The sequence below is a fragment of the Cupressus sempervirens genome, chromosome 1 (genome assembly GCF_028749045.1).
Source record: "Cupressus sempervirens isolate cs-2001-9-10 chromosome 1, ASM2874904v1, whole genome shotgun sequence".
Lineage (NCBI taxonomy): Eukaryota > Viridiplantae > Streptophyta > Pinopsida > Cupressales > Cupressaceae > Cupressus > Cupressus sempervirens.
In genome coordinates this window covers 316,056,395-316,075,681 of record NC_143118.1, presented here as the reverse complement: position 1 = coordinate 316,075,681, position 19,287 = coordinate 316,056,395, and the positions used below count along the sequence as shown (strand labels likewise).

General features: G+C 34.6%; 1 protein-coding gene across 1 annotated transcript; it reads left to right on the top strand.

Moving 5' to 3' along the window:
• The first annotated feature begins 7,044 nt into the window (after positions 1–7,044).
• Positions 7,045–17,903, top strand: LOC149577404 (uncharacterized). Its single transcript, XM_089823789.1, has 3 exons — positions 7,045–7,901; positions 9,510–9,919; positions 16,692–17,903. Exons 1-3 carry the CDS (start codon positions 7,538–7,540, stop codon positions 17,589–17,591), a joined length of 1,674 nt encoding a protein of 557 aa, XP_089679915.1. The 5' UTR covers positions 7,045–7,537; the 3' UTR covers positions 17,592–17,903.
• Positions 17,904–19,287: the final 1,384 nt, after the last annotated feature.

Here is a 19,287-nt window from a genome sequence, read left to right as displayed (position 1 = left end):
ACGTGGAAACCCAATATGGGAAAAACCACCAATGTAACTAGCTACTAATTTTCACTCTTCTAAAGTGAGCCCTATTAGGAGCCAACCCGGTTAAAGGCTACAAAACACACTGTTAGGTGTGAACTTGTTAGAGGATTTAATCACCTTGTTAGGAGTGGCCTTGCAAGAGGTATTTAGAACAATTCAATGGAATTGTCACCTTGTTAGAGGATTTACAACTGGCTGTTAAATCAACTCTATTGAGAGATTTTGGAATCATTGCTGCAATGATAAGAAAGTAAAAATGAAATGAACTGAATGTGATGCAATTGAATTGTTCATTACAGATCTCTATTCGACTTCATGCTAGATCCTTCTTGATTGAATATTCCTTTACTACTCCACAACGATATTTGACCATCCTTCAAGTTTGCTCACACTTGCCTTCTCAATCAATCAATACACTTGCATTCTCGCACATACGTTAGAATCTCAACTTGACCTTATATTTATACCATACAAATTATCAAGTTAGCTCATTTACAAATTACAATGACCAATAATCATTACCATAGTTAGCTAGAATTAATACTTGAAATAATTAAACTTCATTTCTCAAATCAACAAAATCCTTCATTGGCTGACCCTGCTCGATAAACACTGATCTTGAAATGATTTCCTGTGTTAACCAATAGAAGCTTGGTTAACACTATGAACTTGCAAAATCCTTTGGCAACAGAGTGAACTCGGTGAACACTGACTCAGACCAAATTTCCTTTGTTAACCATGAGAACTCGGTTAACACCGCTTTCTAACATAATTTCCTTCAACGTTTGAGTGAGCTCAGTAGACACTGTCTTCACAGAGTAATCTCCATGAATGTTTGGTAGACAAGGAAAATTGCCTTGCTGACCAAGTGAGCTCGGTAAGCACAGACTAATAACTAATATGACATTTCTGTAGCATCAAAGACAACACAGTTAGACAATTGTATCCAACAATCTCCCTCTTTGGCATTAATGGCAACACAACATGTCATAGCATAATGAAATTTGAAAATAAGACTTTCTCTGACAGAAAGTTTTCTCCCTCTTAGATTTTTATGCTACAAACTTCTCTAATGCAGTAATCTCCCTCTACGAAGGAATTGCATAGCTTCTTCTCCAAACAAATTTCATAAAGATATGGTAGTAAACTCTCCCTCTTTGACAACACATGCCAAAGACAACACATACCAAATGAGTATCGATGTACCTTGAGTACTGATTCATATGCAATGTTCCCTTGACTATGCTGCATCAAATAATAGATCTTCAACTTGGTTCTAGTTGATGCATCACTTAAACTTTATTTTAGTGAGCTTCAGATAGGGGAATGACCCCTAACTTACTTCTTAGATACAAGAATGCATCCTTAGTTAATGGATTGGTAAATATGTCTGCAATCTGTTCTTTTGTATGGACATATTCCAATCTGATTTCTTTATCCTGCACCAATTCTCTGACAAAATGATATTTTATAGCAATATGCTTGGTTTTGGAATGCATCACTGGATTCTTTGATCTGTTAATTGCACTTGTATTATCACAAAACATTTCAAATGGTTCTTTGATCTCAACCTTCATGCCTTCCAACAACTATTTAAACCAAACAATATTAGAACAATTTATTACTGCTGCAACATATTCTGCTTTTGCTATGGATTGGGATGTGCAATTTTGCTTTTTACTTGTCCAAGATACCAACCTTTTACCAAGAAAGAATGCTCCACCACTTGTACTCTTTCTGTCATCAATATTTCCTACCCAATTAGCATCAGTAAATACTTTTAAGTCCAAATTTCCTCCAAGTTTATACCATAAGCCATAATCTTCAATAACTTTCAAATATCTCAAATTTTTTTTGATTGCCATCATATGATTTTCTCTAGGTTTTGTCAAGAATCTTGCCACTATACCAACTGCAAGAGCAATATCAGGCCTTGTATGAACTACATACTATAATTTTCCAATCATTGATCTATATAAGGTTTGATCTACCTCTTTTGAGTCATCATCTTTGGTAAGCTTTAGTCCAGTACACATGGGGGTTCCAATTGATTTTGAATCTTCCATACCAAACTTCTTGAGTATCTCCTTGATATATTTAGACTAAGTGATGTAGATACCATTCTTGCTCTGTTGTATCTGAAGACTAACAAAGAACTTAATCTCACCAAACATAGACATTTCAAACTCTTTGTTCATTTTCTCTAAAAATTCTTTGCATAGATCATCATTCCTTGTAAATAAAGTATCATCCACAAATATTTTTGCCAAAACAATCTTGTTATCTGGTCCTTCCTTAATGTACAAACTACTGTTATCATTAGTTCTCTAGAAACCAATATGTATAAGGTAGTTATGCAATCTTTCATACCATGTAATCTATCAAATGTTGGGGTAGCAGGGCCTTTAGAATTTGAGATTTTGGAAGATTTTAGGAATATTTGATTTGTTGAGTTGAACCTATATGAGAATGATTGGAGATAATGATTATCTTCGTATTGTTTTTGAATCATTAAGGGCTCGTTTGGCAGTGGGAATACAAGTGGAATAGGCATATGTAAATTCTTAAAATTTTGAATTCTCCATTTAGATGCACCAAATTAGAATTGGAATAGGAATAAAATAGGAATATGTATTCCAATTTTGGCCCAAAAATGAGCATTTGCAATTCCACCCGAATAGGTATAATTGGAATACAAATTCTTATTCAAATTTTATTTATTTTAGAAAACATATATTTTTGGGTCTATGAATTCCCCATTAAATTCTGTCTTAACCAAACAAGAATAGGAATACACACCCCCATTTTGTATTCGAGAATAAGTATTCCTATTCCCATATTTATATTCCCCTAGCCATACAGACCCTAAGGGAACTATCTTGGAATCTAAAGTGTACAACTTATTCATCTTTCTCACGAATTGAAATAGTTTTTGTCCTCATTTATGTGTGAGGATATATGATCTGACACTGAAGACTTGGGTTTCTCTACCATGCATGCCGAACCATTATGGCCAAACATTGGGAGGTGTCCTTGTTTACTGTTGTCCATGATGTTGGGATTCCCACATTATGAAAACAATGGTGGATGAAGGGGTGGTAATCAACCCAAGATATATGGCAAGTACCAATTTTGTGTGTAATGATAATTTCATGATTATGGGATTGATCTTTCTAGAGGTCAATCTGAGCTTCATGAAGAGGAAGGAGACTCTGGTTAAATCTAGTGTCATGTTGGATGATATTGGACATCCCCTGGTGTGACTCTAAATTCTAGCCAAATTAGGCCATGGTGGCAGTTCTAAGGGGCAATGTTCTATGAAGGGTGTGGTTGATGTCTCTTTGTTGGAGGACTAGGAAGTGGTTCAGGCCAAATCTTATGATCAAGGAAGCAACAAGAAGTCCATGCCAGTTTAAGCTGAAGCCATTCCCAACTTCTCTTGCAAGGAAGCTATTAAAAAGTTCAAGTAATTGATCGTGTTGGGTCATGTTTGAGCTATGGATGGTTTTTTTGGCTTTTTCTATTTGGCTCTATATAGTTAAGTTGGTAGCTAAGGTTTTTATGGTGTTTAGTGTTTTGGGTAGATTTTCCATGCCTTCTTACTATTGTATTCTCTGTTTGTAATCACATTGTGGGATAGCTATGATTCCAATGTATTATCTAGGGAGAATTGGTATCTATGGTGTTTAGGTGGTGTAGGAGAACAACTAATGCATAATAATATTAAAACTATATATATCATATAAACTAAACGCTAAATAATTATAAAAGCATGTAAACTCAAACATCCAAACACTTTACATCAAAATAATTTCCTACAAATTTCAATAAAAAAAAATAGAACACACAAACCAAGAAGAAATCATAGGCACTTAAGTAATACATCTTAGAATAAGTAAACTCTAAGTCCTATAAAAAATCATAACATGGTTGTTTACTCGATTTTCTTCATTGTCTACTACACCAAAGATCATGAAGATCCTAGATACTAAACCCTACTTCTTATAATAGAAGCTCACATTTGTTACACTAAATTCAACCAAGGCTAGACAAATATCAAATGCTACATACTTAGGTTAAAAATAACAAGCCTCAAAACTTTGAATGCTCGACTAAAAATCTACAAAATGTGAAACACTAAATCTTGAATTTTAAATCCAAGATGTACATCCTAAACCTTTTGAATTAATCCTTAAACTCTAGAAATAAGAAAATCCATATATTTTTAAGACCTTAAATTATTAACTAATTTATCCTAAGGTCTCTAAGAAGAATCCCCAATTACTCCAACTTATCACCGTCTCCTTTCAATATACTTATACCTCTAATCTATATGCCAAACAACCTAATACAATACATTAGACTGAAATGCATGATATCAAAAGGTCTTAGATATGTTTAAAACCTAATCTTTGGAGTTTAAACTCTCATATCTTCATTAGATCCTTCATAAGGAATCTAGGTTAGTGAAAAAATATAGACCCTAAGGGCTCGTTTGGTTGCAAGAATATGAAATGGAAATTAGAATTGAAAATGGGAATGGGAAATCAAAATTCTAGTCCCATTTTGTTCACCTGTAATTTGATTGGGAATATGTTAATACCTTGTTTGGTTGTACAAAATTAGAATTGGAATAAGGTTAAGTTTATATTGGGACTGGTAGAATCTTATGCAAACGAGTACAATTTCTATGTGACCTACTGCCATATAAAACAAGGAGGTCGGTATATTGTTGGTGTAGTTGGGTGAAGGGTTTTAAGCCTAGTAATGACTTCCAAGCAAAGATTATCAAGGACAATGTAAGGGTGCTCGTTGCTGGAGGTGCAAAATTTAACTTTATAGAGTGAGCATATAATCATTCCTGACTACTTACCATTGGTTGATGAGCTTTGCTCTACAGGTGGCCCATTCTTGTTCAGATGTGACCCAAAGTGTGATTCAAATTGTGACTTAGTTTATATTGAGTGGATCTTTGACAATTCAAAATGTTCTTTAAAAGTGGGCCATTTTGCAATGGGTGAGATAAGCTCATCGTCAGAGGTGGATGGAACTACCATTCTATGTGTTGATGGAGATCGTAGCACAGAGAAAGTTTTTTGTTTTTTTTGAAGGAAACAAAATTGTTCACGACAAATGATACTCATTATGCATCTGTGGACATCAATTGCAACATGGGAAAGGAATAATCAACAACAGATAGAAGTCATACTGCATTAGTGGATATCAGCAAGGGGAGCACATTGGTCTGACCCAAAACATACCTGCACATAACCACAAACCCAACAAAATTATTAATTTTGGATAATACAGATTGAGAATAGGAATAGCCTATTCCAATAACATGTAGTTTTGGGAATGGACAAATGCTCATTTTGGGGCTAAAATGGGAATATGTATTCCTATTCCAATTTTGCACACCAAATGAAGAATAAAAATTATATTCTAATTTTTAATGACTTTAAGATTTATTCCTTCAACGAAATGGACCTTGCAAGAAAAAGATCAGGTTATTTAGAATTTTTTAACATATAAGTCTTACCATGAAAACTCATTGCTTCAACCAATTAAGCTAAACCCCTCATACTTGTTAGTCTCATTTTACAAAAAAAATTACAACAAAATTATGATCAATTTTATAAAAATTATAGCAAAGGTCTATCTTTTTTTTTAATAACTTTAAATAACTAAATTATAATATTAATTTAATTAAAAAATAATATCCAAATAAATTAATAGAACAACAAATGTAAATTGCACTAAAAATTCAACATTTCATTAATTTATACTATTTCAATATTCAAAAAATATATAATATTTTAAGTGCTTTAAATTAGTAAATTGAATTTGTGTTGGTTATTATTAAATTTATAAAGAAATTATACATTTTAGACTTTCACCCATACTCATGCTCTTCTCCCCTATGTTTGGGACCACTTTGACAAGGTTGTCTCATATGCATTGACTCATGCGAAAGTAGACTTTTGCCTCGAAGATGATAAATAATCTTTAGCCTCGTATATTTTCACACTTCCCATATAATCTCAATCATCCATTATCATGATTGAAATTTGTAGATTTCAAATTGACTCGAATCATTTCCAAGCATATGTATACACCAAACCGTATTATAATAATAATAATTAGGTCCACATCACATTTTGCCATAATATTAAAAAATTATCTGTATTTTATTTAAATCATTATAGTATTAGTAGTAAGTCAATCGATTATATTATTTTAAACATTCTAGATGTTCTTCTATTGCTTTCAATATTTTATGGTTATTTTTATTTTTAAATGAGTCTTCCTACAAACTTGATCAAAGAGTCTAACAATTTTGAAATGATGTTTCTTAGATCATTCACTTGACTTAAAAATTCATTATCTTAATATTATCATCTCAAAATTTAAATTTTTTAGACAATTATATTGGAGCCAAAGTACTTTCAATAAATTAATTGTATCTCCAAATATGATCTTATACACAAGGATTGACCAAAATTCTAAATAATTTAAATTATCATCCAATAAGTCCAAATTACAATTTTACTTTAACATTTATTTGACTGATAAGTGGATGATAGGTTAGTGTTAACATTTATTTCACGGATAAAGTAGATGATAGGTTAGTGTGAAGCACTTCTAATGTAACATGAGTCAAAAAGATTATACTTAAATTTAATAACAATTTCACAATTTACTTTTTTTTTTTTTTATAGACAATTTTAAATTTTAAATTTTTAACAATGTTATCAATTTTCACAATTGGCATGTAAAAAGAGTCTACGTGGTAAACTACAACAAAGTTGAAAAACATTAAAAGATGCTAAAATTGTGGCTTAAAGCCATCGGAATTTAATGGCGTCATAAATTGTAAAGTGAAAAAAAGACAGATAAGTCTGAGAATAATTTTTAATCGAGCTTAAAAAACCTAAATCCGAAGAATAATTGTTTAAAGAAAAGAAACCTAGGTAACTCCTAACAATAATATATTTTCCCACTGTTGCCGTAAAGGCGTCTCCACTTTAATAAAGTTAAAAATATTTTTCAAAGCTTAGAATTCTCTTCTTTTTTCTTGTAACGTTGAAAATTCTCATGATCTACAAAAACACGTGAGCTCTTGAGAAGTGCAATGATGATAGTGGAAAATGGCGTTTGAGAAAATTGAAACCATATTTTATTCGCGACTCCTGACAAAATTGTTTTTATCAGAAGTTTTCCACACCGGGTCAATGGACGTACATCCGGCTACGCGTCCTTAATATTCCATTTCCCCTCTTTTCTTTCACGTCATTCTCTTTTACTTACACGTTAAATTGTATGTTGTGTAATGGTCTCAGATGTTCCTCACGCTTGAAAACCCCAATTTCACAGTGAAGAATATCTGTCACGAATTTCAGAATCCGAGCCCCTGTCGCACATTTTGAAGGGGCCTGCGATGTAACAGAAAGATTTTTAAGGGAAATTTGACCTCCTGTCTGAAATTTAAGTGAAAATTTGACGGAAAAAGATGGAGCAGGGGAGCATTCGCTGTAAGAAGCAGCCGACGGCCTGGCGAACGGACACGCCGTTGATAACAGCGGCGAGGGCGGGGAATTTAGCGGAAGTGCAAAGAATTCTGTCAGTTGACGGAGGCGGCCCCGGCGGCGGATTCAATTCTGCTGTGGTAGATGTTGAAAGTATTGGCGTCTGGAGACGGAATTTGATTGCGGCACAGAATGAGCTTGGAGAGACGGCATTATATGTGGCGGCTGAGAGCGGTCATATGAATGTCCTGACGGAGTTCCTGAATTACGCCGATGAGGAGCTTGCGGAAGTCAAAACCCGGCTTGGCTGCCATGCCCTGCATACGGCTGCAAAACACGGCCACTTAGGTTAGTAATTCTAAGCGGTTTGCGATTTCGTGAGGTTTATCTGGACTAAAATTAGTAAAGTTTGAGTTCTTTAAGAAAACTTTTGTGAGATTCAAAACGTGGATGCAGTGGACTTCTGCACGAATTTTTTATATTATTGTTTTAATAATATATATTTATGATTAGCGTATAGGTAGAATTTAATACAATATCTCTCTTAAAGATCGAGAGGTACTGTTTAATGTTAAGGCTTGCTGATTTTTTTTTTGGATTGGTAACGGCTTGCTGATTTTTGAATGATATAGTTTACAGGTAGAATTTAATATAATACTTTTCTTAAAGATCAAGATTTATTGTTTAATGCTTAGCGGTTTGCGAATATTCTAGCTTTATCTGAATAAGATTGATAAAGTTTTAGTTCTTTAGAAAACTTTGGTGTGATTAGAAACGTGAATGCTTCAATGCAGTGGACCTTTGGAGCAATTTTTATTTTATTTTATTTTAATGTTATATTTTATTTTTAAATATATATTTATGACAGTTTGAGTTTATAGGCATATATAATGCTAAATTATTTAAGATCAAAAGATATCTAAATCTTCCAGTATAGATAATTTAATGGACAGTGGAACAAGATTTTGTTGGCTGTAGAATTTACAGAAGAGATTATTTAGATAAATTGTCAATTTAAAGTTAAATGTAATATTGTAAATTTTATACTATTAAAGAAAAATAAATTATTTGAATTATTTATAAGTTGTTTGAATTGTTTTCTTTCAATCATTTCAAGTAGGATTGGAAGATTAGTTTTTATTAGATTATTAATAATTTGAATTTTGGAGAATAGAGAAATTATTGAATATATATTGTACTGTTTTTTTAGATTCAATTGTAAATATTTTTGACATTATTACATTCATAATCTTTATATGGTGAATTAGATTGTGCTTGTGAATTTTTTTGAGATCCATCACTGTAAGTAAGATCTAAAACAGAGATGAAAAAAGATACAATACAATGCACATAAGAAAGTAAAAATACATCAGCCTCATCAATTATATCTAATCAATTAAACTATAATACTTGAATATAAAATTAGATGAATTTTCAATCTTACAAAATCGAACTTAGAGTGAAAAATGTAATCTTGTAAAATAGACTCTAATAGTATATTTATTATTATTATATAATATATAATAATATTCTAATTACTTAGAATGGGACAGTCTAAATAATGTGCATCATCACATTTCAACTCAACTTTTTCACCTGAATAAAAGATATCTCTTCATCTAAATAATCTGATTTGTGAAAAAAAAACCATTTGAAATCTATTTGAAATTGTTTCTCTAGATGTTTTTAGATCAATGTTTGAATAATATTCCCTGATCCATCGTCAGAATAAACCCCAAAAGAAAAAAAATTCCTTAACTCATCTGGTAAATTGTGAAAACCTATTTACTCTTAGTTAAAATCTACTAAAACATGCTACTGCCATAAACTTTCATTTCTTCAATAGCTCTATCTTAATGCTCAGTAATTTGGGAAAATTAATTGTTAAAAGAGTTGATCTTTCGATTTGACGTTTATTAACATATGTTTTTTCAATTTTTTTTTTATCGTGTTAAGATGCCGTTAGGGCACTACTTGCAATGTGGCCGGGTCTGGCCACAACCACAGATTGCACCAACTGCACGCCTCTGTACTCGGCGGCGACCCAGGGGCATGTGGAGGTGGTGACAGAGCTTTTGGCGGCGAATGAACGGTTATTGAAGGTTGCTAAACCTAATGGGAAAACGGCTCTGCATTCAGTAGTGAGAGGGGGACACTTGGAGGTGGTGAGGTTGCTACTGGCCAAGGACAAGGAAATATGCGTGCGCAGGGACATCAAAGAGCAGACGGCCTTACATATGGCTGTGAAAGGGTCCAATGTGGAAGTTGTAAGGGAGTTGCTGGGAATCGGTCCTGAGATCCTTAATTGGCAGGATAAGAAAGGCAATACCGCGTTACATGTGGCCACCAGGAAAGGTCGTTTGGAGGTAAACTTACAACTTCTCTGTTGCTTTGAAGTTTGGTTTTTTATCTAATGTTGGGCTTGTTCATAAGTAGAGAAAATTTTGATTTTGATATAAGAATTCAATGTGTAGTTTTTGAGTCAAAATTTATTGATTGATGGTAGCAATAACCGTTAACTGATCAATTAGAAGGTTGACATAACATCAGTGCCAAATTAACAGAGACCTCTGTTAAAGAGGACTCTTGAGCTTCTGCAATGAAATTTAAGGAGGGGAATTGAAAAAATTGAATTACAATAGAACTATAAATGAACGGGTCACCAAAATAACTAATAATTCACTAATAGAACACCTCAACAATAAATGAAAACTTAAACTATTGAGGTGGTCATGACAGTAGTTGAAAAAAATAAAAGGGTGGAATTATTATTAGCTGTGAACGGAAATGAGATACCACCTATTAAAGTATGACCTGTAATATACTTTTTTCTCTATCCGTATCAACTATGGATATTTTCCCCTAGACTGACAGAAATTCATAATTTCAAAATAAAAAGAAAACTGCAAGTGTTTGCAAGTAGTGCTCTCATCTGCAGATGATACAACTGTGCAATAAACAGTAAATATAGAATTGTGTCTTCCTCGCCAATCATCCAGTTCGGTAGCGACATTGGCATCTTGGTTATCCTACAGGCCTTACCTTCCATGCATCTCTCTGAACAGTCCATGTCCAGCATTGTTCAGGTGTAGGTCTGTAACAAGCTTCTTGTGTCCAAAATTTTCTGGGTTACGTCAGTCGTGCTTGCTGCAGTTGATGGTCTAGAAGGTGAAAGGATTGAATGCGAAAATGAAAACAGCAGATGAATAATCAGAACAAACAAGAGAAAACACAACATGAGATTTATCCTAGTTCACCACAAATGTGGTTACGTCCAGATTGAGCAGAGTATTGCATTAATACTATAAAAGTTCAAATGCAAATAATGCAGGAGCAGCAAATATAAAGGCTCCAATTACATAATGTTTTGAAGAGCTTCGAAAACGAAGAGATATGTAATTGGAGGGAATGACGAGTATGACTGTTGGCCTTCAAACTATAACAAACTCCCACCTGAAGGACAACCAATGCTGCAACTGATCAGCCAATACCTGCTTAAGAGCTGCTTGACCTTTTCTTCACAAGTCCAAGAGAAGTCTTGGCACATTCAAACTTCTCTTTGGCTACAATCTTTGTGAAGATATCTGCCGGATTGATCTTTGTGTCAATCTTTATAACTTTCAACTTGCCTTCTTCAAGTGCGTGATGAACAAAGTGAGCATGCATGTCAATGAGCTTAGAGCAACATTGTGATGAATGATTATGAGCCATGAAAATGGCGCTGCGACTATCACAAAACAAGGTATAGTCGCTCCGCGGAAATCTCAAGTCACCAAGCAATTGCTGAAGCCAAATCATTTCCCTTGCACCTTCGGAAAGAGCCAAATATTCAGCCTTAGTTGAGGAAAGAGTAATAGAATGTTGCAACCTTGAAGCCCAACTAATAGAAACTCCAACAAACATGAAGGTATAACTAGTGGTAGACCTTCGTTTATCTAAATCTCGGGCAAGATCTGAATCAGTGAAGCCTTGCAGCTGAACTTTATTTCCTCCGAAATATAACACATAATCTAAAGTGCCTTTTAGATATCGTAGTAGCCATTTAATTGCTTCCCAATGAGCCTTTCCGGGATTGCTCATGAACCTACTCACAACTCCCACCGCATGAGCAATATCGGGCCGAGTAGAAACCATGACATACATAATGCTACCAACCGCAGATTTATAAGAAATTTTATCCATGAATTCGTTGTCTTCTTGTGTTTTTGGGCACAATTTAGAGCTTAAACGGAAGTGACCAGCAAGTGGAATAGGAGCAGCTTTTGCATCAGCCATGCCAAACCTTTCAACAACTTTGTCAATATATTGTTTTTGAGATAGCATAATTTCCTTCCTTTTTCTATCTCTTGTGATTGTCATGCCAATAATCTTTTTAGCTGCCCCTAAGTCTTTCATATCAAACTTTCTTGCCAATCTCTCTTTCAATTCATGAACTATTCTCTTACATGTGTCTACGAACATGTCATCAACATAAAGGAGGAGAATGACAAACTCACCAATAGGAAGTTTCTTGAAGTAAACACATGGATCTGAGTCACATCTTGTGAATTTTTTTTCAGCCATAAAGCAATCGAATTTCAAGTACCATTGGCTTGGGGATTGCTTGAGCCCATACAAACTCCGATTTAGCTTGCAATAAAGATGCTCTTGTCCTTTCGTGACGAATCCTTGAGGCTGCTCCATGAACAATTCCTCTTCTACATCACCATGTAGGAATGCGGTCTTGACATTAAGCTGCTCCAATTCAAGATACCATGCAGCTGCTAATCCCAAAATTGTTCGGATAGTTGTCATTTTAACAACCAGTGAGAAGATCTCATTGAAGTCTATCCCCTTTTCTTGATCAAACCCCTTTACCAGTAACCTAGCCTTGAAGCATTTTCTACCTTCCTCTTCTTTCAACTAGTATACCCACTTGTTTTTTAGGGGTCTTCGATTTGGTGGAAGAGTAACCAAATCCCAAGTTCAATTCTTCATTAAAGAATCCAACTCCTCATACATTGCGACTTGCCATTCATCACTGTTGGAATCCTTGAGAGCAGCTTTAAAGTTTGTTGGTTTTGAGAATTCTGAAGCTAATAATGAAGGCTCTGCCTCTTCAGCGAACAATAACTCATAGTCAGAGAACTTAGCACGCATCCATCTTTCCCTAGTGGATCTTCTTAATTTAGGTTCTGCATTCTCTATTCTATTCACCGCACTGTTGTTAAAAGGTATTGATTCAAATACAAAACCAGAGACCCGAGTCTTCAATGCACTTCTTTTATTATGATTTTGTTTATCACTCTCTATATAGGTAGTAGAAGGACTAATCTCCTTTACCTCCCCATATGAGATCATTTACAGAACCCAAACACCATGGATGAAAGCTCCTATAAACAAGAAGGTCAAACTCCAAACATTCCAAAACTTGGAACCATCTTAAACTATCTCCTAAACTCATATGAACGAGGAGATAAATATGCCAAATAGACTAGGCGTAGGAGTGAGAATGGTCCTCTAGGATACACCAAGTCACAATGATTCTTTTCCAAGAACAATATCCACTAGGTCTATAATGAACTCACGTCCATCCATAGTTGTAGGCTCCTCGGTCTTCATGCTGAAATCTCTAAAGAGAAACTGTCTCAACAAATGTTCTCTAAACCCATAGAACTATAGCCTCCCACAATCCTCTTAGTTTTCAAGAGCACTCCATGGTCAATATGCCAAAGTACCCGATACCGAGAGCACTAACTAGATCAAATGTCAAAACTCCCATTGCATGCTTGCATTACTTGGGAACATAACATGACACCTTGATCTCCACAAATAAAAAAAACTCATGCCTCAAAGAGCAAAACTTGCCAAGAGAACCTCTATCATGCCAACGCTCCAATCTAGAATCAAGAGCTCACCATGGCACAACAACAAACATTTCCAATCCCATGGAGGGAACCATTTCATGACAGCAAACATTTCTTGCTAAAACCCCCAGTGCAGTGTGACAACCAACTATTCATGATATCAAAAACAAAATTTGAAAAAAAATGATACCAGACATCACACTCAGCAGTGATATATGAAGCTGCAATTTCTCCATATCTGGAGAAGTAGAACCAAAAGAAACACCTCCCCATTAGCTGGCTATGTAGTAAAAGCGGAAGGAGTAGATGCATATTCCCCATGCAATAGTACATTCTTCACTGGTGGAATTACCCATATTGGAATGACACTCAATTCAAAACTCCATGATGTGGTTTCTACAACTAATCACAATTCTCAGAGACAATATTTCCAGCCCATGAGGCAACGCCATTCTATTTATGGAGTTCAAAGTGCTTTGAATTTTTCAAGCTGGAGATGGATCTGCAACCATTCTTCTTTTCTTTTTTTAAATTTTATACTCTCTATTACATATGTGATGCAGTGCAAGGTAGGGTAACCCCCAAAGGAGATGTCCTAGCCCCCAACAAATAACCACACAACAAAAGAATAAGAATACCACATAGATTTAGATCCAAATAATGTCAATTCATATAATATAACCATAAGATTTACATCCAACATGCCCAACTGTAAGGCTTTCTGTCTTACGGCCAAATACATAAGCAATTACAATAGTAATTCTGCAAGATCCAAACCCTAGCTAGCCCATATTCACAATCTGGTAGAAACCCCAAGAAGATTCTAAACTTGTGCTCGAAAGCACCAAGCAACCTTCTTGTTTCCCAAGCCGTAGCTACTAGCTCTGCTCAACTTCTCTCTTCTCATCTACTTCTCTCTTCTTAGCTACTCCTCTAGCTAGCTTTCTCCATGTTGAATGATGAATAAAGAGAAGACAAGGGCCTCTACTTATACCAAACCAAGCCACAAGTTGGCCTAGCAAGTTACATTAAATAAACCCTCAAGCCGCAAGTTACATTTAATAAGGCCACCTATTAAATGCCTTTTTCCTTCTTTTCTCCATTTTTATTTATTTATTTATTATTTTTTTTCTAATTTTTGTCACTTCCTCTCTTCACAATTTTTTTCAAAAAAAATTTTTAAATTTTTAAATTATGTCCTCCTTTATTTTCTGATGCAAGATGCTTCTTCATCAATATGGAAGGCCCAAAACTTTGGGTACCTATCCACACCACATTGGCTTTATGTGCAGCTATTACACAGCAACAAAATCAATTAGGAAAAACCACCTTTCTGACCATGCTAACTCCATCTCCATCACATCAAGTAAATTATTTGTGGGGATGAAACTTTGGAACAAAGCCCAACTCCTGTAAAATGTTATTATGGTAGGCTTCAATATCCACATCATGATGGCAATGAACATTCGATAGCTGTTTCATTTCCAGCAGAACATTATACTACTGTTTTACTGTCTTCTTTTAGGAGACTTCTTATTTTTCTTGGGCTTGACTTATCATCTGCTCTGTTCTTCCGGATCTTACATGCTCTGATACTAATTGCAATAATTGAATGCGAAAATGAAAACAGCCGAAAAACAATTAGAACGGACAAGAGAAAACACAACACAAGATTTATCCTGGTTCACCACAAATGTGGCTATGTCCAGACTGAGCAGAGTATTGTATTAATTATATAAAAGCTCAAATACAAATGATGCAGGAGCAGCGAATATAAAGGCTCTAATGACATAATGTTTTGAAGAGTCTCGAAAACGAAGAGACATGTAATTGGAGGGAACAACAAGTATGACTGTTGGCCTTCAAACTATGACAGAAGGCAGATTAGCTAATAATAGAGACCAGAAAGGGTTGATTAATTTAACTTAGATTATTTTATATGTGAGGGCACCAAATTTTCGAGGGCCTAAGCTCTGTGTTCCGGAATGTCCATTCTTTTATCTATTATATCTACCATATTTCCTTGTCTCTCCGTCACATCTCTTCTTAAGCTGGTGGATGTCTGGGAACAGCGGTGGACTACATTTCTCGATGTTGGTCTTGGGCTTCACTAGATTTATATTGTTTAAAGCTATGCCTTGAGCCGCTTATAATTCTTTAGGTCTCAGGTCACTTTTTGAGAGTCGGGGGACTGTCCCACAAACAATTGAATGCCCTTTTGATCAATAGGTCAGGTTGCTCTCTTCATTTATAGCAACACTTCAAGCCTGTTATAGCCCTGTATATTATCCCAAAACAATGAATATCTTTTCACTTTTGGTATTTACTAGCCCATACTTGATGATATAAAATCAACGCCTAAATTTCCATGAAGAGGAAGGGCATGTTTTCATGCGAATAGAAATTGCAGTTTGTATCAATCAAGGAACATGAGGCTGGCACAAATATAGGGAAAACCATTTTTCTTAGCAAGGAAAACATTTTTGGAGTAAAATTAAGCAAAGGGACCATAACATAGCAGAAAAGTACTACATGACTAATAAGTGAAGAAGCCATAAAACAGCAGAAAGGCTTAAACTAGTTTCCTGCAATATCACAAATTTAAAATGATATAAATTTAGAACGAGAACAGTGCAAATGCAAAATTAGCTCAAAGCTGACTTGATAAACACTGGAATGAGAAACCACAGGATAAGCATAACTTGTGAATTATAAAATGAGCAGAGACAATATAATATATTTAACAATCAGAAAGAAAAATAGAGACAAAAACAACACAATACAGTACACCGCAAATTACATGTTCACCATTAATTAGCTACATCCGCAGGTAAGAGAGGATCTATTCCATCGGTCATTATCACCAATACACCAGTACACAGTTTGTAGTAAAAGAACTTTGTACACATCTCTTTATATATACTGATAAACAACTATAAAATGGAAGTTGGAAGAAGCCAAAGAATCAGGTGACCATTGGACTTCATATTTTCAGCATAACTAAGTACTCGTGTATACTAAAATTAAAACCATATGGGCATAGGGAATTGTAAGATCATAGCCAGCAGGAAAATCAGTAGCAAGGGCCAGTTTTACATATGCGAATTCAATAGTGCAATTCCATATGATATTTGTTGTGTTTTACTTGGGTTGGTTTTCCTGTTTGTATGTTTCCAGTCTCTTAATTTTTTGGTGGTCTCTTATTAGAGAGTAATAAATTTATCTTATCTTACCTGCCACCACTTCATCCTTTTGTTCCTTCCTGATGGTGAGCCATTTCCGTTTTTAACAGATAGTAAGAGAGCTACTAACATACAAGGACATCAATCTCAATGCCTTGAACAAGTCAAAAGAAACAGCACTTGATGAAGCAGAAAAATCCCACTTGGAAGCTGCATCCATAATTAAGGATACACTGAAAGTCGCTGGAACAAAGAATGGCAAACACATAGCTCAACCTACGGGAGGAAGAGAACTAAAACAAACAGTTAGTGACATAAGACATGATGTCGAATCACAACTCATACAGACTGAACAGACACAAATACGAGTTACTAGAATTGCAAAGGATGTACATAAATTGCACAGGGAGGGGATGAGCAATACTGTCAACTCTGTCACCGTTGTTGCAGTTCTCATTGCCACAATTGCTTTTTCTGCCATTTACACCATACCCGGTGGTTATATCCAGAATCTAGATCAAGACCAAGAAGCAAGTGCATCAGGGCAATCGGGACAAGCTAATGTAGTTAAGAGGTTGGCATTCCAAGTGTTTTTTCTGTTTGACTCGGTGGGATTGTTCATATCTCTTGCAGTGGTGGTGGTTCAGATATCCCTAGTTGCATCTGAAAGCAAGGCTCAAAGGAAAGTGATCTTTATAATAAACAAGTGCATGTGGATGGCTTGCGTGTGCACTTCAGTGGCTTTTGTTGCACTTTCTTTCATTGTGGTAGGTCGCCGTGATCTCTGGATTGCAATTACCATAACTATAATTGGTGGGTCAATTATTTTTGTGACCTTGGCTACATTGTGCTATTTTGTGGTTAAACATCGAATTAGAAGAACAAAAAGCCGTTCTATAAGGAAAAACAGAAGATCATCTCGGAGCATGTCTCATTCTTTTTCAGTGCCATCAGAGTATTCAGATTCTGATATCTGTGCACACGAACATGAGAAGATTTATGCACTCTAAGCTTGCATTTCCAGTTTATTTGGAGTTCTTAGTAGTCCTAGTTGGCTTCAAGGTGGCTTGTAAATAATGTTTTGCACCTTGAATTGACTTAGTTTCATGTATGGAAAAAAATGTTTGCATCTTGTATTGACTGAGTTTCATGTATGGATTATTATTAGATTTGAGCGACTTCAGATGTTCTAGGTTTCGAATGTCTGGACATGTATAAAGAATTCATACTCTCATCAGTCAACATGAGCAAGATTAGTAACTTTGTTGGTATTATGATTTTAAACCCAAATTAAATGAAGCAATAGACAACATTGCAAGGAATACTCTGTTTCTATTAACGTTCTCTGGTTTATGAGGCTTTAAGAAAATTATTTGCAGATGTTTAATTTTCAGGTCATTGATGGGCTGCTATAGATTAAGATTAGCTACAATTCATTGTTTATGGCACCAAATTTGACAAGATTTTTCTCAGCAGTATTGCTAAACAAGCAATGCAAATTGGATTTTCCAAGGCAAAAGTGAAATTTTATTGTCATAAATATAATGATTTTAAGGGTGTTGAAACTCACTAACTATTCAAGCTTATATGCTGGGATATAGAAGCATTGGCTTCATTGAAGCTCCGACTCAAGTTGGATGTCTTCAAAAGGACAGAGCCAAACCCTGTTTTGTCAATCTTCATCCGGTTTATGTGTCAGAAAATTAAGGTGCACATATTCTAATAAAATCAATATCACTGTGTTAATAACTGGTTGGAAGTTAGTTTCTTCATCGCATTACAACATTGCTTAAGGCCTTGATATATTGCAAAACGTAGCATCATTCCATTAGGGTCCATTTGGTTCTTGGAAGATGACAGGAATTGGCTTTTTTCAAAATTCGGATTTGAAAATTTGTGTGTTTGTTTCAAAATTTGCAAAATGGAATTAGCATACAGGACTTCCAATTTTGCCTCAAAACCAGGTTTTCTAACTTCCTACTAAAAGTAGGAATTGAAAATCAAAACCTGGTTTTGTTTTTTAAGGAGTGTAAAAACAATAGATTGGACTATTTTTTGAAATTTGCCCTCAACTCCAATCTTACGCATAAAATTGTGTCTTCACACGCATCTTCCGAGTGAAACAAATGATTTCAGTAAAATCCCAAAAATTGGAATGAAGATATACAAAACCTTGATTTGGCTAAACCAAGGTTTGTAGAAATCCGGGTTTTTTAAATTCCACGAACCAAACGGACCTTTATAGAAGGTCCAATTCATATTAGTTTATTAGCGTTCTTCAAGATTAAAGTCCTATCAAGTAAAGTTAATGCATAAGATAACAAGAGTAGGAGAGCTTGAGTCCTTGTCAAGCAAAAGAGAAGGCATAAATATAATATTAAGATTGTATTTTTAAATAGTAATATTGAATTATGTCAAAAAAATATTAGGAATATATTAAAGTTCTATTGCAAGTAAATAATTTTTTAAAAGTGCATTATGTATATACATAATTTTTTTAATGTACATATAGATGAATAAAGTTAATAAGGAACAATGATCAACTAAATCAAAATAGCAGTCCTTAAAAATATAATTTCAAATATTTAATAAATGTATTAATTAATTTAATTTTAGTAGATTAGTGATAAAAAATGAAGAGAATGAATTAATAAATGAGAATTTTGTTCTATGTTTTTTCTAATGTCAATGATATTAAATCAATAA

Bases quoted from the DNA above. Each gene is read 5' to 3' on its own strand.
- LOC149577404 (XM_089823789.1), top strand. From the start codon at position 7,538: ATGGAGCAGGGGAGCATTCGCTGTAAGAAGCAGCCGACGGCCTGGCGA. The intron at 7,902-9,509 runs GTTAGTAATTCT...TATCGTGTTAAG, and splicing joins TGCAAAACACGGCCACTTAG to ATGCCGTTAGGGCACTACTT. The intron at 9,920-16,691 runs GTAAACTTACAA...CGTTTTTAACAG, and splicing joins CCAGGAAAGGTCGTTTGGAG to ATAGTAAGAGAGCTACTAAC.